The 25,882-nt window shown below is 43.2% G+C and overlaps 1 protein-coding gene across 2 annotated transcripts in view; it reads left to right on the forward strand.

Annotated features, from left to right (window-relative positions):
• negr1 (neuronal growth regulator 1) overlaps positions 1 to 22,530 on the forward strand; it is a 110,055-nt gene extending 87,525 nt beyond the window's left edge. For both annotated transcript variants that reach the window (XM_062556103.1, XM_062556104.1), the window contains one exon: positions 16,115 to 22,530. In XM_062556103.1, the coding sequence (XP_062412087.1) occupies positions 16,115 to 16,215 (101 nt within the window). In that variant the 3' untranslated portion in view covers positions 16,216 to 22,530. The remainder of the gene's footprint in view (positions 1 to 16,114) is intronic.
• Positions 22,531 to 25,882: the final 3,352 nt, after the last annotated feature.

Here is a 25,882-nt window from a genome sequence, read left to right on the forward strand (position 1 = left end):
ATACAATATGCCGATAGAGTGATGGTGTATATATAGCAACAGGGTGTCATCTGGGAGCAGATGTGGCATAGAGTGCTGTCATTAGGGATCTCTCGCTCGTTGGTGTTTTTGCGTATCTCTCAGTATGGGTACAACCATAGAGAACCAAATGTACCATTAGACATCAATCCCTATGGCCATAGAGAACCAAATGTACCATTAGACATCAATCCCTATGGCCATAGAGAACCAAAAGTACCATTAGACATCAATCCCTATGGCCATAGAGAACCAAAAGTACCATTAGACATCAATCCCTATGGCCATAGAGAACCAAAAGTACCATTAGACATCAATCCCTATGGCCATAGAGAACCAAAAGTACCATTAGACATATTTCCCTAACCATGCAGCCACTGATTTTGCCTTCAAATGATGTCAGAATCCAGGAGAAAGAAAAAAAGAAAAAAGCTCGACCAGCTGACAAGTTGTGTGTGTGTGTGTGTGTGTGTGTGTGTGTGTGTGTGTGTGTGTGTGTGTGTGTGTGAATGTCCCTCATGCTGAGCCATGTGCTTTTCATGTGCACGCCTCATCATCAACACGTACTGTAGCGCTGAGCTCCTGCGGTCTTCCGGCATATTTTCGCTGATCTGATGGCTAGATCTCCTGCGGCGTGAGAGCTTGAGAGAGCTTCAATGGCATAAGAGGAGCTCTGTCAGTATAGTATGTCAATTTCATCAGCGAGGAGAACAATAATCAACGTTTTTTCCTCCTCCTGGTCTGCCAGACAGCTGGAGGTACCCAGGGACCTGCACAGACTGTGGGCCGGTATTAGAGCGTGGGTGTTTGGCCTGCACTCCGATGACCCACGCTAAACTCTCACCAAGTCGTCAAGTGCTTCATTTATCTGCTCCTGGTTTCCCAGTGAGTTTGGGTCAGGACGAGAAGCAATAATGAAGCCGTAAATACTGATACACGTCTACAGGTCAAGCACCACAAAAGAGTTCGGCTGGACAGCAAATGGCTGTTCATAACACTCAATAGGCTTGTACTGTTGTAGCTCCTTTTTTTTTAGTCACAATTTCATCCAGAACATCTAATGATCTTGATGTCTGTGTAGAAACCAACATTACCTGTCTAAATTGGGGCACTGCTTGTTTATGGGGTCCTGAAGAGTGTTAGACAGCATATTTGGTCTTGTTATTGCCTTACACAGTGAAACTATTGCGTGCACAGTGAGTCAGTATCACCAAGGCTGTTGTGGAGTTTGAATTTGACCGTTAGCCTTCCTGTCCACATCGATACGTAGTGACAAGATCTAGTGATCTTACTCCTTTTTTCCGTTTTGACTACAGTTCAGATTAAACTTTTTTTTATGTGATGTGCACAATTGCCTTGAAACTTTTCATTTGACAGTGAATGATAGCCGACCTGTTCATGAGTTATGGTGTAAAGGAGGTGAATAACTCTTTTTTTGTCTGAGAATCACTTCAAAGAAGTAATGCAATCCTCCTGTTTTACACCAGAGAGGGCTCTACATCATCCTGGGGAAAATCAGGTCTCTCTGTCACACACACACACACACACACACACACACATACACACACACACACACACACACACACACACACACTGGCCACCGGATGCTTGCCATGGCTTCTATAATTCCTCAAATTGTCCATATTTAGCCTTTTCTAAAGCTTATTTTGGTGAGGTTCCCAGTCAGTTGATTGCAAATGGCCGAAGCCTTAATCACTGTTCCTCTTCACTGCCCTTAGCCCATGGTAGTGTAAAAATCCAAACAACTGCCAGTCATTATTTGGAGTGCATGGAAGAATGACTTCTAGATAAGAAGGTGAGTTATGCGTGTGCTCACATTCAATATGATGCTGCATGATTAAACAAACAGGTGCTGTTCACTCACTCAAACAAGTAGTGGAATCTTTTCTGTGTTTCGATTTTTAGTGTTTTTTTTTTTTTTTGTGGCCAAGTGTTTCTCATAGGCAGGCGAATAGATGAATTGCAATGTGTCCGCTAATTGATTTCCTTTTCATTGCAAGAGGCGCTTTTACGGAGCCGTGTGGCTCTGAAACCCAGCAGAGGAGCTGTGGGAAGCATCAGGGGCTGGAGCTCCATAACTGCAGGGCAGACGAGGCAAAGCCTGGCCATTTTAGGCAGTGCTCGAAAAAAAGCTTGGCTGCATGCTCCAGCGGGCTACGTGCTCTCCGAGCAGGACTCTGGCCGCAGCGCGCCGTGTTGCGTCCATGGCTCAGGGGCTAGTCCCAGGGGCCGGCAGCACCGCGCCGCGCGAGCCTTGCAGCCCCGTAGCTTGTCAGCCCAGTGGGGAATAGCCGAGGCCAGTCAACAGCACAAACTGATTGCCGCTATTCCACCAGGGGGCTTTGAAGGAACTTGAGGAAACACACACACACGCTGGCCAGGGAATGGGCTTTAACTCCGGCCAGAAAATGTTTCTGTAACCACTTTGTACTGAGGCCGCTAAAGTACTCTGGATTTACTCTTGAATTAGTATCAAGTACAGCGTGGCTCCTATACTTGGAGACATCATTACAAATGTATTGTAAGTGTTATACTACTTATTTGAGTTAAATTACAGTAGTAATGTGTTAGTGCACCATCCCTATAACATACCTTGAGATGGCAACTATAGAACATACTGTTTACTAGTATTACATGTCACAGGTATTATTTCCCATTTCCATATACATTTTTATGAAGTATGCGTATAGTGTAGATGGGTCTTGGAGGAAGTGTTAGCAAAGTCCTTTTAGGCGACCTCCACTCGGCTACCATATTGCAATGCTTTTTGGGCACTTAGTTATCAGGCATCTATTCGGACAGAAATAGGCGTGCTCAAGGCTTCACGGCACCAACCTTGATCTAGCGCCGAGATCACAGCACATGATCACAACACACCACATGACTGGCACATTGTATTCACCTGTTGACGGGAGGGGCGGGATAAGTGTAGACAACTGCCATATTGGTGTTAACGAACAAAGAGTTTTCGAGTTCTGTGTCTCCTCATTAAAAAGTCTCTGGTGTTAGGGCCCTACGCCTCCTCGACAGGCAGGCAAATGAAGTTGAATTTACATACATTTTAATCACGTCCCAGCTGTGTGTGTCCAAAGGGACTAGCAGCGCAGGTGAGATATACCTGTTATCAGTACGAGAGCTCCTTGGGACTGATGGAGTTTAGCGCGGCCCTCTTTCATATCATGAATGAGTGTCCCGCAGGCATGGCTCGCATATGTTCCTAGAATACTGTGATAATGGTTTTGTGTGTGTGTCTGTGTGTGTGTGAATGTGTGTGTGTGTGTGTGTGTGTGTGTGTGTGTGTGTGTGTGTGTGTGTGTGTGTTTTATCTGAAACTGTCTTGTAGTTAGGTCTAGTTGGAACTCAGCTGTAGTTGTAAACCTGCATGTTATTTCTGGCCCTTCCTTGCTATTCTCTCTTTCTCCCCTTCTCCCCCTCTCTCTCATTGGAAGAAGGAAACATATTTCTCCCTCTCTCTGTCTCTCTCTCTCTCTCTCTCTCTCCTTCTTCCTCGTTGGGGAGATGAAAACATGGCATGTTTTTGTGTGTGCGGATGCCACTGGCCGGTGCTGGCACCTCTCCCGAGGCCTCTCTGGCCCGGTTCTGTAAATCAGTCATTTGCTTCGGAGCCTCCCGGCGCTGTCACTAATGAGGGGTCCAGCCCCCGGAGGCACGCCGGGCCGTCCTGGGCACCACCACTGGCTGCCCGCTTCTATTTGTCACAGTGACCAGCTGTGCGCTCTCCAGCGGGGACCAACCCAGTTAGATTGCAGACGACGGAGCCAACACAGGCCCGGCTCCGGGCCCCGGGCCCCAGCCCGGCCCAGCCAGGCAAGATATGGGCCAGGGTTCTAGGTCACGGCCCAAATCTACGAGCTGGTCAGGGTGTCTGCCGTCCCCAAAGCCGTTGGGATGTATTGTACGCGTGTTTGTTGGCTGGAAGTGTTTTTGATATTGAGAGATGACCTTTATTAAAGGTGTAATATAGGATTTGTTTTGAGGTTATAACACTTCACCCTGACACCGGAGGCGGGGGAAGAAATGTTTATCTTCGTGCATTTTTAGAGAGTGGGGACTCACTTCAGAAGTCATGAAATGGACTGTTTGTGCGTTTCTGGTGTGGTTCCAGGAATGCTAAGCGGACACCATCAGAGGTTGTCATTTGAAGCCCGTGTGTGCAATGACAATAGATTCCCCAAGGACAGACCAGACGCCACAGGCTTGCACAGAGCCGGCACAGTGGTGCGCAGGAAACTACTCTCCCAGCCGATCAGTAAATATTCATCAATCGGTATATTAGGAATTCAGGCCAGTTCCAAAAGATTTTCCATCTCTCTCTCTCTCCCTCCCTGTCGCTCTCGCTCTCTCGCTTCCTCTCTTTCACACTGTGTCACTTCCATTCCTTCTGTCTAGCGCTCACTCTCACTCTCACTCTCGCTCTCATTCTCAAGCCTTCAATCTCCTCTGGCACGCACAGACTCGCACGCACGCACACACACACACACACATGCAGGCGCACGCACACAACGACATATGATGACATTTTTAATCAGTCTCCGGCGCACCGAACATGTCCTTGCCTAGCTCAGCTTGTGCTGTTAATGTAATTTGTAAATGAGCTAACGTGGTGAATTGTGCCCTATGGGGAAAGATGCCGAGGCGCTTAACCCGGGCGACTCCAGAGGCAGGACTCACCGAGCCCCCCCCGCAGCGCTGGCTGGAGGTCCCATTAAGCGGCGTTGCGTGTGGGGATCGTTAAGGAGGCGGCGGGCGGGGAGATCTAACACACGCCCTGGGGCCACGGGGGTGCAGAAGTACTAAACACTCTTCGTACTGTTCCTCCTTCAAATGAGCGCGAGCGTGATGCTGAGCAGTCAGAGTCGCCTAGCCTATCATATCGCAAGCCTTCTCATGAAGAAAGGTCGATCCATTTGAAGCCTGAAGGCTGTTTTTTCTTTCTTTTTTTCCCATAAGAAGCTTAAAAAGAAGAGGAAAAATTCTAGTTTATATATCCTCCATATTTGGATACATGTCCTCGGTATGGGAAATGTGAAATCGGTTTGTGTTTCTCCGCTACTGCCACTGCTGTGCTTTTAAAACGAATCTGCAAGACTCCAATTCTATACAGTCTCACTTCCTGCAGGAAAGGTTGTGCTGGTTATTTACTAGCTTGGCTGTTGATTTCTGTTGGTGGTACACGTCTATCTTGAGATTAGATTTTGATAGTCTGTCCTTTGCTTTGTTTGTTGACATTTGGGTGATTGATGTGGGTTTATAGATGAATAACACGGCTCTATGAAAGGCAAAAGGAAACCGTCATATTCCCCAGTTGTCATTATCCAGCCACCTTTCACATCATGCGGAGGCAAGAAATAGAACTTGCGTCACTTTGTGAAGATTCAATTCAAATTAACAAGTCTGCTGGCATTTAGGGTAAATGAAGAGCATGGCGAGGTTAGCCCAATGTAGTGTAAGGTTTTAATGTCTGCAAACACCAGCCGTTTGTGACGTAGGAAAGGCCGTCAGGAGCATACTGTAGGCCTATGTATTCCAGTTATTGCTGGATACAAAAAGGGATGGAATAATATGTAAGCAATCTGTGTTTTCCTTAGAGCGAGCAAGGCCAAGGTTGGGTTCCAGATATTTTTCAATGACAAGATTGGACATTACATGTATGTCCAGTTTGCATAGTGTCACTATAGGGTTTTGTAAGCAATGTTGGCAAGTCCATTAAACTCCCTTTGGCTCGTTATCTGCAGCTGTTGTAGCAGGATTTCCAATGGCAAACTGGCTCGTTCCCTTAAATCATTTCTGTGCAAGATGGGGCGCTTTGCTGTAAAAGTGACAAATCTCGTTCTCAATGTGACAAATCATTTCATTAAAATTTGCAAAAGTAGTTAAATGCCGTCTGACCAAAATAGAGCCCGTCTCCATGAATCAGTCCAGTGGAGGGGGAGCAGGCTCGTCAGGCAGATCGATAGCACCCGGCCCGGGTTCACGACCCCGCCGCTGCACCCACCCACGCCTCCACCCCTGCCTTGGAGCTTTTTCTTCTGTGGAGGCCATTTTTGATTTTGACGAGTAAAGACACAGCCGCGTTGTTGTTGCTGTTTTCTTGTGGCGTGTGAAGAAAGAAAGAAAAAAAACACCCAGAGACGATTTCACTGTCAGTCTGCAGAACGCATAGCACTGAGTCAGAGAATGTGCGAGAGGTAACAAGCAGGAGTCGGCGGGTGGTTGAGGCGGTCGGATCTGGCCGAGAGAGACGGAGAGAGACAGAAAACGAGAGGGGAGTGTGAGCGTCGCAGTTGGGTGTCTGGGTGGCTGCGCGCGCCGGGGTCAATATTCAAGCCTCATTTGTCAGGAAGCGTCAAGCAAGCCCAAGCAATAATTTGTGACCCCGTGCCGGGGGGAGGGGGGGGGGGGGGGGGGGGGGCTGAGCGAGGAGGTGTAAAACGGCTGCCTGCCGCCCGCAGCTCAACCGCCCGCCCGCCCGATCGCCTGATCGCCCGCCTGTGGAGGCTGCCTCCTGACAGCCCTCGTAGCGGTGTGCGTTAAAGTGCAAGTGTCACAGGCAGGGATGTGGTATTTATGCAGCCGTGTAAGTCACACACAGATAGTGTCAGAGTGTCACCGAGGATAAGCCAGCCGAAGAAAGGATGGATTTGGGGGTGATAACATTTAGAGAGCTGGCTGGCGCTCGCGCTCTCTATTTGTGTGTTTGTGTGCAGTGACAAGGTTAGACAGGGTAATGAAGTTTGCTTTTGGACTGGCTGACTGGTCACCAAGGAATGTTTTTTTCTTTTTTTTTTTGCAATGCTGAATTGAAATTGGAAACAGTCTGGATATCAGTGAAATGTGTTGGAATTAAGTGGTCAGATGCACTGATGTCCCCAACATCTCTTGGTTTTGAATTGAGCTCTGGACGCAGAGAGAGACATTCGCTATTCGCTGTTTGATTATTGTTATCACTAGTTCAGGAACATAGAATGCCACGATGGAGTGAGTATGTTTATTGTCTTAGCCAAGACAGCCCTTTATCAGGCCGGCTATGAAATCTATTGTCAGTACTTGACATTCTGCGCATATGTTTACCGTTGGCAACCCGCAAATAACTAAAACAGCTGAGTGTGTTTTCGCTCTGGAATACTGATGAAGTGGATTGATATGCGGAAATGTCAGGAGCTGCACAATGGCAGAAGATTCTGGAGGATAAATTGCCATCTCCCTTGTCTCCTTTTAACTGTTTGTAAATGATCCTCTTGCTTGGCCGGAGATTGGGAGGCTCTGGCTGAATTGATTTTTAGTATGCGGAGGGAGGCCCACTCCCTCCAAGGAGTGTTAAATAACCCGGGAGCCTGAATGAATGCAGCTTACTCAGGGACACTATAGCTTTTATCTCCACCTCCCCAGGGCAGCAAGCAGCCAGGCGCTAGAAATAAAAATGGAGCGGATTCAGGGGTCCAGGTTCTCATTCTCTCTGTCTTTCTATTTTTTTCTCCCCCCTGTGCAGTGGAAAAAATATTTCATCCGTTATGGCCTAAGGTAACCCTTAGTCTGCAGCTAATGGAGCAATAATGTACGAGAGCGGGTACACCTTACCTCCATTGACTCGTGACCTCCCCAGGTCAACCCTCCGGTAGGTGACAGGTTAGCATAGCATAGCATAGCGTAGCATACATTCCCCTCCTTTCACCTGTCATAACTCAAAACGTTTATATGTATATTTAACGAGATATAAAAGGCATATGTGCATTTGGTCCCCTCCCCTTGGAGCTTTCGCTCACAGGCAAATGTGTCTGTAGGATACTTATGGGGCTATCATGCGTATCAGCTATTAAGGTTCTGCTTACTGCCATTGCCAGCAGTGCCGGCGATTGTTAATCTTCTCGGCAGGTACCGAACGCAAAAGCGTTCTTCAGCCGTCCCCTCCAGGCCGACCGGGAGATAAGTGACCTCTGCGTCAGCGGGGGCCAAAATCCTCCTCGCCGGTCAGGTTACGAGCGAATCAATTTGAGCCCTAAACCATGATGAAAGAATTACTGTGACGGAATATCAATACAAGCGAGCGTGTTATTCGCCCGCTTAATCGGTTTCTATAGGATCTTTCCAATTACGCCTGGAATATTTTCAGTCTTGTTTAAAAGTCTTGCACTTAGAGTTGTAATTACATCTGGGGAACACAGATCTTCAAAACAGCTTCTTATGCAGTGATCACTGATAGTATTTGCTTAGTATGTGTCAGAGGCAGCCTGGCATCCTCCATAGAGGCCTCTGTGGATGAAAAGGGAGTATCGCCAAACACCCTGCGCTTTATGTCAGGCAATGAATTAGTTTGCTGGTAATTATCTAATGAGCAATTTTACACACTTTGTTTAATATTTCATTAAAATGCTTGCGGAATTCTAATGAAAGCGCTTACGCTTTCGGAAAGCAATATGGCATCATCGGCGTTGCAACTAAAGTGCCGGCTCTAGTTTTCTTAAACACACCCTTGTGGGTTTGTAATGACTCCTCTGAAGGCCGTTTCAATTACTAATAATCAGTATACAGCTGAAGAATAGGCTCTAACTTACTTTTACCACAGCCTGATAACTAACCCTGAAAACAGTATCCCCTGATAACTACAGTAAGTCACCTAAGAAGTGTGCTTCAAAACTCAATAAATATTGCTTTACAAAAAAAGAGAAATCACCTTAATATATTAAAGGGATATTCCGCCATTTTTGGAAATACGCTCATTTTCCACCTCCCCTCCAGCAAAACAATCGATATTTACCTTGTTCCCGTTCATCCAGCCATTCTGTGAGTCTGGCGATACAACTTTTAGCTTCAGCCTAGCATTGATCATTGAATCGGATTAGACCATTAGCTTCTCGCCTGCTAGCTTCATGTTTAAAAGTGACTAAGATTTCTGGTAATTTTCCCATTTAAAACGTGTCTCCTCTCAAGTTAGAAAGTGCAATAAGACCAACTGAAAATGAAACCTGGCGTTTTTCTAGGCTGATTTGACATGGAACTACACTCTCATCTGGCGTAATAATCAAGGCAACTTGCAGGCGCAGTGATATCGTACGCAGCATCTGAAAATAGTCCCCATAGAGAACAAGCAGTAGTAGTGCCAGTAGCTGCAAGTTGCCTTGATTATTACGCCAGATGAGAGTGTAGTTCCATGTCAAATCAGCCTAGAAAAACGCCAGGTTTCATTTTCAGTTGGTCTTATTACACTTTCTAACTTGAGAGGAGACACGTTTTAAATGGGAAAATTACCAGAAATCTTAGTCACTTTTAAACATGAAGCTAGCAGGCGAGAAGCTAATGGTCTAATCCAATTCAATGATCTATGCTAGGCTGAAGCTAAAAGTTGTATCGCCAGACTCACAGAATGGCTGGATGAACGGGAACAAGGTAAATATCGATTGTTTTGCTCGAGGGGAGGTGGAAAATGAGCGTATTTCCAAAAATGGCGGAATATCCCTTTAAGTAATCAATTTTGTCAGTGGTGTTGTTAATATTTCCAAGTTTACATTGTGCTCACTGCTCACTATACTGCACTTCATAATGACACTGCAGTGGGACAAGAGAAGTCATGTTTGAAACCATTTAGATAAGTTTGGCAGCAGTTTTTTTTTTTTTTTTTTTTTTTTTGAAGGCAGTGACTGACTCAGTGAGCGGTATCGGCTTTATCCGTGCATGAAGTTTGATTTTGATTTGAAATGCTCAGCTTCCCAATGTAAAGCCCATACGTACAGGAGCCACTGGGGGGTTCAGTCTGTTCTGCTTTAATTTGCCTGGAAATGACCTCTATTGGATTTCCCTGCGCTCTCTTTGTGCACGGAGTCTCTGTGATGTCTTAAAGAGCCCTGCTGTGCTGCTGATTAAGTCATGCTCAAGGCCAGAGAGACAAGCACGCGTGCACACACACACACACACCTTCATATTCAAACGAGTACATAAACACACGCACACACACACATTAACACACACACACACACACACACACATTTACATACACACACACACACACACACACACACACACACACACACACACACACACACACACATGCACACCTTTGCCAAGCTACTCACATAAGCACACCATCGTGTAGCTCCCACACCCCCTACCCCTTCATTTCCCATCTGATGTGGATACTGAAGGAAGCCGGTGCCTCTGTTGAATTCTCATAGGGATTGACAGTGTGCTGATAACCCAAAGGTACAGTAAGATCTAAAAGCAGCTTCACACAGCTCTTCAACCCTGTGAGCGCTATATTTAGCTCTCTGGCGTAATTCATTAGGTTCATTACGGCAAAGAAAACATACAGATTCTGTTTGAGATTGTATTTCAGACACACTTATTAGCATGTACATATGTTCATTTGAGGCAGATTCCAGTAATTGCCTTAGCGGTCTTTTATTCATTTATTTATTTATTTATTGACATTCACACATTGCTTAATAACCTCTGCTGCTGTTGAATCAGTAAAATTCCGGTCAAGTAGTCTTGATTTTCAATTTACTCAGAATTCACTGTGATATAGGCTACCTTTATGTCCTGATCCTAAATGAAACCATTTGACCATACACACACCTGCTCATAAACAAATGTAGTTAGACCAGCCAGTTATGATTTGGCTTGAAGACCATGACAAAAACAAAGGACACAGTATTAGGGCCACAGAATCGGTGATTTGCTCTAATAAATTGTGTGGGGCTGCATGTTGCATAGAACAAACACAATAAGCTGAGCGAGAGGAGAGGAGGTGTCTTCAATTCTGATGGCTGCCCACACCCACATCCACTAGAACACACACACACACACACACACACACACACACACACACACACACACACACACACACACACACACTAGGCAGGGCCAGGAGGCCATAACTCCTAACCCTGCATCCTACCCTGTCTCCAACGTATCTCAAGAGACTCTCTAATGAGGAGACAGTATTCAGACAATCCTCCATAGAAATTCAGGGCTTCCCCATTCACTTAAATGGGACAAGACTTAATATATAGGGGCAGCCGTTGTGTACTGGTTAGGGCTTCGGGCTTGTAACCGGAGGGTTGCTGGTTCAATCCCCGACCAGTCCACCACGGCTGAAGTGCCCTTGAGCAAGGCACCTAACCCCTCACTGCTCCCCGAGCGCCGCTGGTTGGGCAGGCAGCTCACTGCTCTGGGTTGGTGTGTGATTCACCTCACTGTGTGTGTGCGCTGTATGTATTCACTAATTCGGTTAAATTGGGTTAAATGCAGAGAAACGAATTTCCCTCACGGGATCAAAAAAGTATATATTAAGACTTGCCTGATAGCAGCCCATATTGGTATCTCTGGTATCTCTCACTGTCAACAGTGTCAACAAATACATACAGTATATTGTGCACACATTGGTTATGTTAATGTCACTTTTGCAGTAGTAGGTGTTGTTGCTGGGATGGGTTTTCATTGTCCATGTCTTTCTTATAGTGGACAGAATATGGATGTAATGAGTTTGTAATGTGGACTGTGTCTGTAACTGAGGTGTGTAGTTTGTATATTGCTCAGGACAAGTGTTTCATTTCACCAGCACAGGTCATTATTTATTCAGTTGCAACAAGTGTGTCAGGTTGCATGCTATATATTTACGCTGCTGATAGTCTGATGCAACATCGAGCTGGATTCCTCAAAGGTAGGACTGCAGGTTAGTGTTTACAAGGGATACAATTTAGAGTTAAATCAGCTTTGTTGTGGTGGTTTGTTTCTCAGCAGACTGAGACTCAGAACAAGTTAATAGTGATTTGATAGTTTGCGGAGAATCAATACTTGTTAAACAACTGCTGAGTGACTCTTAAAATGACTCTTGCCCTGTATAGTCCAACTACTAGTGTAGCTATAGTCACACTCACACTTGCAGAGGTGTATGTCAACAAGGGCATCACACATATCTTACACATCATTGTTAGTATATCTATTATAAGTATTATTATGATGTATTTATATGTCATGTATTCATCATACTGTACGGATTGTTGTTTAACGGTGAATCTGAATTTCAGGGAGTTGTTTGTTTGCTAGCTACAGTAAACTCCTTGTGTGGTATTTCAGCCATTTTGGCGCCTCTGTGGATACTTATGTAGTTTTTGTTTTGCTGCGTAAGCCTATCAGGGATGTGTTATGTGTGGAGCGAAGTGAAATTCCTCTCTGTAGAGCAGTTAAAGTTGAAGCGAGCTGTATTTTTGGAGCTGGGCTGGACACGGGCACGGTGAGCTCGGTGGGGGCCAGTGCTGAGAAGCGTTTCATCAAGTTGGCAGGAGAGGATCAGGGAGACTAAAGGTGACCGATTGATAGCTGAGGACAATGAACCTTTCACTCAAAGTTTTAACAGACAACCCTCTTCCATCGGCTCCAAAACAACTCCAGTGCTGCAGCAAGGAAATGTCCAAGACTGTCCAGAAAGGAAGACAAACTTCCGCCATCTCACCAGAGAAATAGAACACACCCTAGGTTACTACTCCCATGTTTATGATCTTGTCCCTAAAGAACAAATGGAACTAATCCTAAACTCAGTTTAATTTACCTGACTGTCATCATAGAAGGCAGTGAACATCCATCATCAATCCAGCAATCATAGAAAAACGATCCTCTCTGTATTCACTGATGTTTGTTGGTCACATTTATTTTGCCAACTTACTGTTATCATTCCTTCCCTAAAGATGGAATTGGAATTGCAAACACCCATTTCTTCCCAAATGTCGCCGGGGAGCTACAGTTTGCACTTTATATGTTTAAGAAGGCACCAGCGTCAGTGAATCCCCAGAGCCAAGTGGATAGCAAAGCTTTTAGCCGTGGAGGAACCATTAGATCTCTCATTTTGTTTTCCAAACATTCTCTAGAGTAGTAACGTTGCGTTCAAATGTATTAACAATTCAAAGGAGAAACAAATACAAATCTGAGATCTGATTAGAGGATGTCGCGAGAGACTAATTGTTATTCTTCACTTGTGTCTTGCTCATCTAATTCTCACAATTACCATAATCAAGAATCAGTGCGATGTGTGATTGGGTGTTGAGGTAATTTAAACTCGATTAATGGGATAATGCAGGCCCAGACATGCAAGATTGGTCAGTTGGTTGTCAAACTGAGCAGATTAAATAGCCTTAGTTTAATTGCTGGATGCATTGTCATACAAAGTCATGGATTTGCTGATAAAACCAAATTTGCTGATACATTAATCCATCATTTGTCCCATTATCCAGTCTTATTCTTCTGTATCATATTGAATAATAACAAAACAAACAAACAATCAGTCAACCAACTAGAAATGGTTTGGCCACACTCGCCCTTTTTATGTTACTATCATTTGCTCATTAGAAATAGTACACTAACGCTTGACTAGTACACTGAGCTCGTAAGATTCCGAATTCTGGTCAAAGACAGAGATGCGGTTATGTAAGAATAGGGTGACAATGTATGCATGGTGAACTGACGTATGTATAGCACCATCCATATTGACTGACACCCCTGGTAAAAAGAGGTGTGAAAAATCATCTTTTGTGGTTTTATTTTAGTCTTAGAAATGAAAAAATGAAGGAATCCAACCTGTTAGTCTAGCACATATTCAGAGAAGGGGGGAAAAACCTCACAAAGTAATTTATATAAAGAATAGTCACAGAATGCAACGTATCAAACGATTGGCCTGGTGAATATATTGTTATCCAAGCTAGTTAATCACGCAGTCTAAGTATATAATCAATTTTGAAATATATCTAATTGCGTAATCAATGTTAATCTCACAACATGTCTCAGCGTCATCAATACTGTCAGCTGGTCATCCTCTTTAGGTCCTGTAAGAGTCTTACTGGTATAAATCACCAAAGTCTCAATCCCACTTTAATGGATCTTTTTGAAAAATATTGTTTGCAGTCGCCCTACTTTCCTAGTGTGTGCGCTGCCCAACTTGTGTGTCATTGATGAAACTGTTGCTGGGCTACTTCCTCGGGGGTTATCGGCTGGGAAGATGATACACGCCACTGAACCATATAAAATCATTGGGTTTGCTTATACATAAAAAGATGCTATCTGTGTCAACAAGGTTCTTATGAGTAACCTTACAGAAATGGCTGGGAAAGTTGCTATTACAAGCGCACTAACTAGGACGGAGACAGGGACCGTCCTTAAGGCGAACCATGCACTCAACTAACTAATTAAAGAGTCTGAAAACATAACACACTTCCTAAATATTTATGTGAATGATTTGAAATAAGATTTGGAAAAGACCCTCTATAAGTTATTTCTGAGTTTGTTATTTCCAGTTGGCTCTAAATGGATAATGAAAAGGGGGAGCCATGTAGTTTGGCCCAGAGTATCTGGACAGAAGAGTTAATTAAAATGGCAAGTGTTGTTGCAGGCGGCCGAGGCCCCACCGCATTGACTGATTTAGACGCAGTGGGACATTAAGCAAGTACAAAATGAAGCGCTGCGATGGAACCGGTCATGTGACTGGCCGACCCCATTAATTGCTTCTGGTCCCGGATAAAAGTTGCAGGGACTTTGATTCGGCGAAAAAGCCGAATCATTCCTCGAACGAAGGCAATTATGCAGAGGTTTACCCAAACCAACAGATCACGCTGGACAGCTCACTGGGCAGAAAAAGGCCCACAGTCCTTTAGACCTTCACTGGCCATATGCTGTTTCCCACTTTTGATGAAGAACTCCTGCCGAACTGTTGGAGCAGGTGCTTATGGCACAAATTATTTTGTTTCATTGGCAGCACCGGAGAACAGAAAACAGAGAACCACGGAGGAGGAGGAGGACTGAGGGGGGGGGGGGGGGTAAAAAAAAAAAGAAAAAGAGAAAAAGGGGGTGCATGGCGGAGGATATGAGCTGTTTCCATGGTTACCATCTCCCTCTCGCAGCCTAGCAGAACTGTGTCATTATCCTGTGCTGTGGGTGAGGGTTGAGTGAGGCTGCCGTCTGCGGAGCAGTTTCCTTTCCAAGCCTGTCCATGCATTTTATATGCACTCGCTCGCTACCTCCACAAATTCGCCCCGCGATTCAGCCGCCTCTGACTCCAACCACCAACTCTGTTTGCTGTCCTTTTCGTTCTGGAGAGTCGCAGTTTGTCTCCTGGCAAACACTGAGTGCCATATCAGGGAAATAAAATAGAACGTGTGTGGTATTGTCACAGAGTGTTTTTTTTGTTGTTGTTGTTGTTTTTCATATAAGAGTAGTTTTAGTGTAATGCGTCTGCCGTGAAGCCTCTAATTAGGTGCAGTGCATACAACTGAACAATCAATGCCAGTGTAATCAAAAGCTCATTTATTGAAAAAAGAAGTGCAATGATCCTTTCTTTGTTGTCAATACATCATACAAAAAAGCAATCATGTTCTGCTCAAGTTGAACAAACACAAATAATCTCTCTCTCACTCACTATGCTTGAGAGTGTGAGCGTGTGTGTGTGTGTGTGTTTGTGTGTGTGTGCGTGCGTGTGTTAGTGAGTGACTGTACAGTATGGGTGTTTGTGAGGTGTGTGTATGTGTGTGTGTGTGTTTGTGTTTGTGTGTGCATTCGCGTGTGCAGGTGCATGCATGCGTGGAAGGTTCACATCAATCATATAAATTACACACTCTCTGTAAATAATTGCGCCCTTAAAGCAATATTGTCCATGATGGTGTGAAGTCTTCCTTGGACTGCTCATAGGCCATCCCAGGAATGAGGATGAACGCTCAGTAAAGTGGGCTGTGAGTCAGTGCCTCGGAGCTTTTCTTCACATTCAGCATCCAGCATCACCGGGTGTCCACAGAACCCCCCCACCAGTCACTCCAGAGAGGCTGCACTGGAGACGAAAATCGTTAGGTCTCAGATCTGAGCAGTACAAACGGGAGAAGCATGGCACACAACACGCAAACAAAACACACACACACACACACACACAAATAAATGCTAGGCTGAATGTCTGCAATGAAAATAATGTGGTGCTTTCAACATAACTGTTGTGAGATCAATGGCTGCTTATTGGGGGGAGAGGAGGCATTTGGCAGGCTCGGAAGCAGGCGTTCTAATCAGTGTCTCTTGTTTTTGTTTACAGCGCCCAACACGGCACCATATGGGAGCACGGGGAGCGCCGGCGTCCTGCTGTCCTGCCGATACCTGATCCTGGTGCTGTCCTGCGTCGTCACTGTTTACTAGCCCACAGACGGCAGCTCCGCAGCGCACCGCGCCGCACCGCGCCGCACCGGCCGCACACTCAAATGACTGTAAAGGAAATGCCCTCCAGCGATTTCACCAATCTGTGCTGATTGCCGGGCCTAATCTGGTAGAGTTTGTTCAAAAAACAGCGTGGGATATAATCAGCGTTACTTGTTTTTTCGGGGATGGTCATTTTTTTTGGGGGGGAGGCTTTTGTTTTTGTTTCTTTTGTTTGTTTGTTTGTTTGTTTGCTGTTTTGATTTAGATTTTCGGTTTTCTTCCTGTGGATTATACCCATTGTAAATAGTTACAAAATTGTTTTGGGTTTTTTTTTTTCTCACACATATTTTTCTGATTACCCACTTTGTGAATTAGTTCACATTGTCACCCCCTCAAAGCAACAGTCCTAGCCATACTTTTCCACCGATGGAGGAATGGCTGCTAATTGGCCTCCGTGTTTGTGTAAGAGACTGGGAAGAGGGACTCAGAGTGCGCCAGAGCATCGTTTGCATACTAATGCCAATGCTGTCACCTAGGCACTCATATTAATTTAAACCAAACCATTAAGCAGCCGCTGACCTTCACCTCTGAAGCCTCTCTCCCCCCAGAATAACACCTTTACGTCCAGCTTGATCTGGGAGAGGCCTCCCCGTTTGCTTACACTTCATTTGTTCTCTTTTTTTTTTCTTCCCGCTCACGTTTGAGTTCAGTCGAATGGTATCATGGGTAATTTTATTATTCCGAATCTCCTGACACAATATCCCAGGTCGACTGCGGTTTGGGCGGTATTGTGTCTGAAGATGAGTGTGAATGAATGAACGAATGAATTCATGACTGAATGAATGAATGAATGAAACAGAGAGGCCGAAGCAAACAGATGATTAGAAGTGTGCGAGTCAGTGTTATTGCTGAGAGTGGGACCATACAGGTATGAACACTAAATGAGAGTCTCTAATGGACTCTTAGAACATTGCAGCATCAGCGAAATGCTCCCTTCTGAAAGCTTGAGGAAGCAGGACAAAAACAGGCAGAAGTCACACTAAACAGGCTGAATGCACCACTGGCTATCTGTTTAAACGCCAATCCCTATGATCCAGAGTATTACTTTTTTATTTCCTTTTTATCCATCCAGAATTTAATTATGAACTCAGAATGCGAGAGAGAGAGAGAAAGACAGAGAGCCTGCCAGCAGCAAAATCCTATCCGTGCCAAAAAAAAAAGTTAAAGCCAGTGTGGAGATATTGTCGTTTAACTCCGAAAACAGATTGCTGTGTCACTCTCTTTCCTCCTGCACCATTCCTACAGAACAAACAGAATCAGTGTTTAAACCATTACCTGAGCGGAAAAAAGAGCAACACGTGGGCTGTTCACACGATTGAGTTATGTGTTCGATTATGAAATCGTCTTCTCCAGGCCTATCTGGCTCCTTCAGAAAGCACATGCACTGTAAAATATTAGCACACTTGACATCAATCAGTCAAAGCGACAGGATGAGTTGACACGATTAGGTTATGTGAGCATGTCGTGTCAACTTTGTGTAATAAAGTTGACACTTCACATTGACATAACTTATTCTAAGCAACAGAATGACTTGACTGGATTCTTTTGAGTTTGCTAATCTTCTTTTACAGTACGGGATTATGTTTTAGTGTTCTCAGAGTATTGAGGGGGGATTTTGACCAGTATTTATTGTGACTGAATATATCACCATGTCTGCTGTTATTGTAAGTTATTTTAATTTTGTCTCAAAGCTATGAGGGATTTTACTTTAAATAAAATTACCAGTATGTTTCATTTGTTTGTTTGTGAAGAGATTTATGATGGGTTTTGCAATATATTCTGTTTCTTTATTTGTTTAAATATGAAATTAATAGTTGTGGAGGGATGGGGAAAACAATGTTCATTAACCTCATTTAAAGAGCATTAACACACGTCGAACAACAATGTGAAATGATTATCAAATGAGAGAAGTACAGTAAGACATAGTTTACAATGTTTGTCTGTTATTTTAGATGCCATAAATGCAGTTGGTTCTTGTCAAATAAATAGAGGAAAATGAAGAAAAAAAATATTTGTAATCCAATTATCTACTTTTTGAAACTCAGAGGATGTGAACCAGTAACATACTATAGAAACGAGTCACTTGTGTGTATCTTTGGAGGCAGTAGAATTCATTTTTTATCTAACCTGTAGAAGCCAGGGGGTAAGCTTTAGTATGACCTCGACCTTCCTACACACTCGCTGTGTGTGTGACGATGTGCAGAAAATATGGTTGTCCTGCATGTCCAATTAATGTCTTTTAAAGGTGGCCAATTATCACAAGACAATATTTTAACCAGTTTCAGGAATGTTATGATGACGCGATTTCATTACATCACTGGGAATGTACTTACCATGTATTGCATAATAATGGTTTTCTGTTTCACCTACTTCTGTTGAGTATAACTGTGTATCAAAATATTGTGAGACTGTTTTAAAGCTGGCACAGTGGTGACTGCACCGTAGAATGGGGTCTGTGTTCTGAACACCTATGTTAATGGCTTTCTATGAGTATAAATGTTGTTTCGTTGTGAATGAACCCATGTTTACCCTGTGAGTATTAGAGTTGACAGATCTATACAGACGCAACATATATTTGCATAAAAAAGACATCTTAATCAACTCTGTGTTGTGCAATATATTAATACAGCCTAATTCATCCACTAACTTCACCTGTAGCAACAGATTAAACTCATAAGAAGAAATTCATTCGAAGCATTTGTATTAAAATGGCATTTTTTGGAGGTGAATGTCTTTGCTGAGCTTCATGGTCTTTTGCAGACACCAGTGTGCCACCACTACGTTTGTTTGGGGTGTTTGTATGCTACACCTATGACCTTTTTACGAAGCTTTTAATCAGTAACATTTGGGATGGAATTTGATGAAGGGGCTTTTACTGGGCTAAATCCTATAAGTTTGGCGTTTCTTAAGCCTTTATATTGCTCGACTGAATTCCCCTGAGACTTTCAAATATTAAACTGTAGACAAAATTTCAAAAGTTGCTTGACCTGTTGTGCTGACCCCCCCTTTTTTTCTAAGCAAAGTGACCAATCAGAGAGGTTTATTTTTCCCCTGCTTATCAAAACAGACGCCATGTTGCATCAGCGGTGGGCTTTCCCCTTCTCTGCCAGGGTTATCATTAGCAGCCTTTTAAATCCTCCACTTTCTGATAAGGGGGTGTTTAAATATTCTTTTAATTATGACTGGCCTGTGCCCCAGTGTTGGACGGGAGGGCGTCCGAGGCGGAATTAGAGGAAGCACTAGGGCCCTCTTTGACCTCACCTGAAACGGCGCTAATCACTTTGACTCATGTTCAGTGCTTTGAATGAAGACTAGTCTGATGTTTCCTTTTTCTTGTTGCTTAATTACCAAGCAAGGATCAAACCTGAGTCTATATGGGGAACATGTACTGTATTGAATGTGCCTTTAAAGTATTTGAGAAGTTAAATACCATCTTCAGGCCTCATTTTGAAACTCATGTTTTTGTATGTATGTGTGTGTGTGTGTTACATTTAAGATCATGCTCATTGTGTTACGTGAATGTCCTCAAGTGAGTGATTTTAACACAGACCAAACTTTAATTATGCATGGTATACAATTAAGTCATACTTCATGATTTGATTTGTGTGTTGCTAGTGTTGGACAAGTTCATCTTGCATTAATGATGGGTTTCTTTTGTATAGCCAGTCAAACATTTATGTTCATGAACAGATTCCAATCCTGTCTCACCATAGAGGAAAACAGACAGGATACAGCCCAAAGGCACAATTGATCACAGCTGATGTTGGAGAAATCAAACGTGACACAAAAATATATATACATACATACATATCGTTTCTCTCGTGTCAATGCATGTCTGTTTTTTAACTGCGCCTAAGTTCTCCTTAATTATCTCCAACTTGTCCAAGCATCTAACAACTAACCTCAGAGATTCTAAGCTGATGTTAAAATACAGAAACTTTGCACAGTGCCAAGACGTACACATGTTTGGCCACTCAATGCTGTATACCTTCCTCAACAGTCATTGAAATTTAATAAACGAGTATTTTGATATTTAAAAAAAAGAAGAAAACAGAACCAACCCAAATGCACTAGGGGAAAGACCATATCTATGGTTCAGAAGCGTGAGCTGCAGTCAGTGATTCATGCCCACACCCATCGTCCTCCGCCTGTAGGTTATTTCTGTTGCGTGCATCGGGACACACACCCTTTTACTGGTGTGTTGACGATAAAGGAGAACATTCGCATCGCTGCCGCCCATTCTTCTCCTCAGACGCGCTCGCCAAAACAGACACTCTGCCAACGGTTAATTTCCTGTTGTCGAGACGTATATATGATGCATGCCATTTGCTAGCTAGGACAAGGTGGGGGTACATTACCATGATTAAAATCCTTTCAAGCCCATCTCTCTCTCTCTCCCTCTCCTCTTTCTATCTATCTCTCTCTTCTCTCCTTCTCTCTCTCTCTCTTCTCTCCCACTCTTCTCTCTGTCTCTATTTTCTCTCTCTCCCTCTCTCAATCTCTCTGTCTCAGTCTCTCACCTTGCCTTGTTCATTACCAAGGCATCTCTCACAAAGTCAAAAGGAGAAGAGCACTGAGGTGAGGTCAGGAGCATTGACTCCTCCGGCCCCACGCCCGCCGCTCGTAAAAGCCTTCCTGTGCCTTTGTAAGTGTTTTTGCGAAGGGTGTTTGGAGGGGGCAGGGGTGGCCGCCTCCACAGCTCTCTCCGTGATCCAGGAGCACTCTGCGGAGCTCATGGGAGCTTTATTTTCATTTCTTTTTTTCCCCCTCCAACTATTTAAATAACACGCGAAATCTAACTTCACAGTGCGCCGTGACATTTGTCATTCTGCAGGGTGCGAAGCTTTGTTCTCTGCCTGCCTACCTATATAGCCACCCACTCTCTCTTAACGCTCTAAACGTGTTTAAACATCAGAAAGCGCCATGTAGTCATGTAGATGTGCAAAACAAACACCATTGTGTGCACTTGCCGCAAGCGTGGTGTCAAGTCAGCCACATTGATCGTTAACTTTAAGAGAAAATGTCAAATGAATGTGTTTTAATTGTGTATTTTACCAGGAAGTTTACACCCACGCCCCTCTCCATACACACACACACACACACACAGACACCATCACCACCACCATGGCCCCCACCACCCCCATCCCCATCTTCCATCACACACATACACATACTGCCAACCTGAGAACACAGAGCTCTTAAAAGGCTCCCCATTTAGTGTTAACATGGCCCTCAGTATTCCCAGTGAGCTGGAAAATAAGTTTGCCAAGCAATGGTGCAGACTGACGCAATTCCAAATATTTAACAGAACAGTTTAATCCTGTCCTATGCTTTCCTCTCCTCTCCTCTCCTCTCCTCTCCTCGCTGCAGGCAAATGTACTGCACATAGGGCCAGTTTGTTTATTGTACACGACAACTTCAGCTGTCAGCATACAAGATGCACTAAATCAGATTCAGTCAGTTGTGAGAGGTCTCATGCAAGGAGAAATCGAGGAACGGTCGCGCCACTGGCAGCCAATTGAGTCTTGTTCTTTGATAACGTACAATGAGTCAACTGAGATCCATTCCACTTTTAATGTATTGACTGTCATCCGAGCCCCAGAGCTTAACTTATTGTTGCCGTTCAGTATTATCATGTGTTTATTTGAGGGGAAATAATCAATAGCCTTCAGACTGACTAATCCGCAAGCCCGTGTAGTATTACAAGTTTACAATGAGCGACATTTGTTATTAGTTGAGCCATGTTTCATCCTTTCTCGTTGTTGTGGATCAATTCATGTGTGTTTTCTTTTTTCTTTTTGAAAATGTGTTAATTTATTTTTCTCTCAAGACTTCCTTAAGTAATGTGAATGGGCAGTAATGGGAAAACACAAAAAGATAATTTGTCAGATTTCTTTTTCTTTTGGTTATTTTTCCTTTTTAATTTAAATCATCATGCTGAAAAATTCTGTGATGAGAAATTTTAAATGGTTATCTTTACTCAAATGTGTATGGAGGTCCTAGCCACCAGGGATATATAGTTGTATATTTATAGGCTTTAGATCACTGGAATGACATATATGGCTTTAAGTGGCATTGATATATATTGATATTTGTCAAACAAAACAAAAAAAGAATAAAAGAAAATTCATATAATTTAATTACTTTCAAGCTTACATTGTGTATAGCACGTATGCAAGTTCACTTTCATCATGTTTGATGTCATTTTGTAGCAGTGGTTTGATACTAATAAATGGACGTTGATGATGGACCGTTGGAATGGTTTTTGTCTGGTCATTTCAGCACATTGCTACCACTGTGCACAAACATTTTATTTTTAGACTTTTTGAAAGAGAAACTGCCTGTTACTCATGGCCTCTTGACAGGTCAACGGATATATTCTCCTTGCCTTAGATTTTTTACTCCATTTCATGTGAGTGTTTTTGTTATTTTTTTATATTTACCCGGGCTTATAATAGGTCTTATCTCCACACAGTTATTTTTTTCCTTGAAGTGAGTGAATAACCAGAGAAGTCTTTTATTGCTTTCGGTACAATGGAGTTTATTACAACACCTTATCATGGAATCAACAGGGAAGCACACTTTCTCTTCGCACCGACACTGGCATTCTGGAGCTTTCTCTCAACCAAACCTTCAGCTCTTGGTGAGGGGTTTATATATGCAAGGACATAAAAGAAAAACACTTACTTGTGATCACTTACCATTTCATTATTAATGAATAAATTTAATTTTTAAAGATGGACCATTTCTCTTCAGTGGGAAATCCTAGTAAATGATTATTGATCACAAAGAGTAAGTAAATTCTGCCTATATCTGTTACTTTGATCAAGACACTGGATTTACAAAACACTAAATGTGTCAAATGATTTTACTGACATAAGTAAATAAATGGATTAGGGAAATTAACATGTACTGTGCATTATGAATAGATAAATTGTTATATATCTCCTGTAAGCTGTACAATTGGACAGCATACACAAATCATCAGGCACTGTATATATCGAGCAATTTATCACAATAATGTTATAGCCTAAGTTATGTTATGAACATATTAGTCTGTTATGTGTTATTTTAAAGTGTTGCTGCATAGTTGTGATTATCAGTGTGCTTGGTCAATTGTTTTCACTGATCACTGAAGGGAGTAATTGACTACTTTAGGCTGCTGATTGCCCTGTCAGGATTTGTTTTACAATAATGACCAGCCTGCTAAACAATGACCCTTATTCCTGATGCATGTTATTACATAGTACTAGGCCTTCTACTCGTGTTATAACACTTAATTACACCACTCTGTTGAATACATGGCAGTGAGTGTGATCCGTTACAAGCTCTTTATTTCTAACCAACAGACCACTGAACTGCATCTCTAAAGATCATCTGTTGCAGTTGAATTGTAGTCTATGGCGCTGGAATGGAATGCTGGATGTTATGCAGATCATTCACATTCTATACATCAGTTTATACAACAATTGGGTTCTAAGAAGCTGTTTCTTTGTTTCTGATTGGCCGAGAGACGTTTCATGAGTTGAAATATCCCACGATAATCCACTCGGACTTTTCACAGCTAATAATAAATCACTCCGCGATACAATGTCAAGTTGTGAAGTGTAAAACGAACTGTCACGTTGCATCCAAGCTGAAATACAGACGCTCAGAACGTAGGTGGATATTAGCTAGTTGGATGGCATGTAGGCTAAGTAAAATAGTGATGTTTCAAAGCTAAAAACATGTCCTAACCAGACGCAATGCGAGCTAACGTTTATTGCTTGACGACGGGAGAGATAGAACTAACGACTGGCTTTTGGCCATAGCAACGTGCTTTTAGAACTAACGACTGGCCTTTGGCCATAGCAACCATCAATTTAGAACTAGTAACGGCAGTTTGTCCTGCAAGTATAGAAATCTGTGGCGGAGAGAAGTAGTTCTACAAACAAGACAGTTTTAGCGATTTAAACGTTTACATTATAATGGGAAATTAGCGCAAAAAACAAGTGATAGAATTGTTGTATAAAAGCAATATAGCACTCGTGGTCGTGGGTTGTTGCTGGATATTCCCACGGGTGTTGTTGCCTGCGCCACTCGGCCTCCGGCCTCGAGGCTACGGCCGAACAACACCCGTGGGAATATCCAGCAACAACCCACTCCCACTCGTGCTATATTGCTTAAGTATCCATATATAAGTGAGGGATAATGTATGGAACACCGGCGTTCCATATTTGCCAAAGCGAAAAAGAGAAACAAATAGTGTGCAACACACGCTGAACTTGAATCAAACATTCTTTAGAACTCTGGTGATCCAAGTGTCACTTTCACTTGAATGAAGTTCCATTGCAGAGAGATGTGAAAGACGTAAATCAGATGCACAAAACCTGTTGACATAGACAGCGTAGTTATATGTTTCAGAAGTAATTACATGAATATATTTGACCGTAGATCGTTGGGAAATCCCATTCAAGTCAATGGAGCATTCTAGCATTGTGAAGAACCGTATAATAACTTGATTTATGTATTTGTTTGTTTGTTTGTTTGTTTTCTGTTTATTTGTAACCTATTTGAAAGACAGTTTTGTCATGAATTGTTATTGTAAAGCCTATATGATCATAATACGGACTTGTAGTTTGAATACCTGGTGTTATCTACCATCAATGTTACATAAAAGTAATTCATTCCATTGTAGATGACTCATCAGCAACGGGGTCTGTAGACTGATTAGTTGGATGAATTGTATTAGAAACATCCATGTGCAGCCAGCCAGGATCATATGAGCAAGAAGAACTGAGAGGCGCTGTGCTAGTGCAACTCATTCTGCACCTCCCCTCCTACTAGTGTCTGGCATCACTAATGTCTTCTTGTCCCACCATGCATCTGAGATGGACCGTGAGCCATAATCCAGCCTGGACAAATGGATGACTTGGCACTCTTTATGGGAACATTTGGGGGAAAAGTATTAAGCTTTATGAATACACACACACACACACACACACACACACGCACACGCACACGCACACGCACACGCACACACACACACACACACACACACACACACACACACACACACACACACACACACACTCACACACACACACACATAAAAATTACAACTATGAACTTCAGCACAGTGTGTTTACCAAATCACCCTTTGATATAATTGCTGAGGCAAAATGTGAAGCAGATTGAGAGCCGAGGTCTTTGAAGAGCGGCAACGAGCTCTAATGACTTATCTCAGGGAGATGAGCTCTATGATCCTGAACCACTATACTCCGACTGGAGCGCCAGTAATATCACATACCCTTTTTCTTTCCATCTCAGATTGGTGGCAAATGGCGCCAATATTTTGTGGAGTAGCAATTCATTTAATAAGGTTTAATGCCGCTGCAATGTGACAATATGACTCTTTTTGTGCAATTTGGTGCTGGTAATGACGATGCACCAGCACCAGCCCCATGATGCCAAATGGACAGGAACCATTTTAGATGACACATTTGTTACCACTGAAGCCATTCATTGAAGCCACCCTTCATTTCTCCTCTCCCTCTCTCCTTATCTTTGATCTCAGTGGGACATAAAAGGCCAGACAAATAGATGGACTTTCTGTCCGAGACTAAAT

Source organism: Sardina pilchardus, chromosome 15 (genome assembly GCF_963854185.1).
Source record: "Sardina pilchardus chromosome 15, fSarPil1.1, whole genome shotgun sequence".
NCBI lineage: Eukaryota > Metazoa > Chordata > Actinopteri > Clupeiformes > Clupeidae > Sardina > Sardina pilchardus.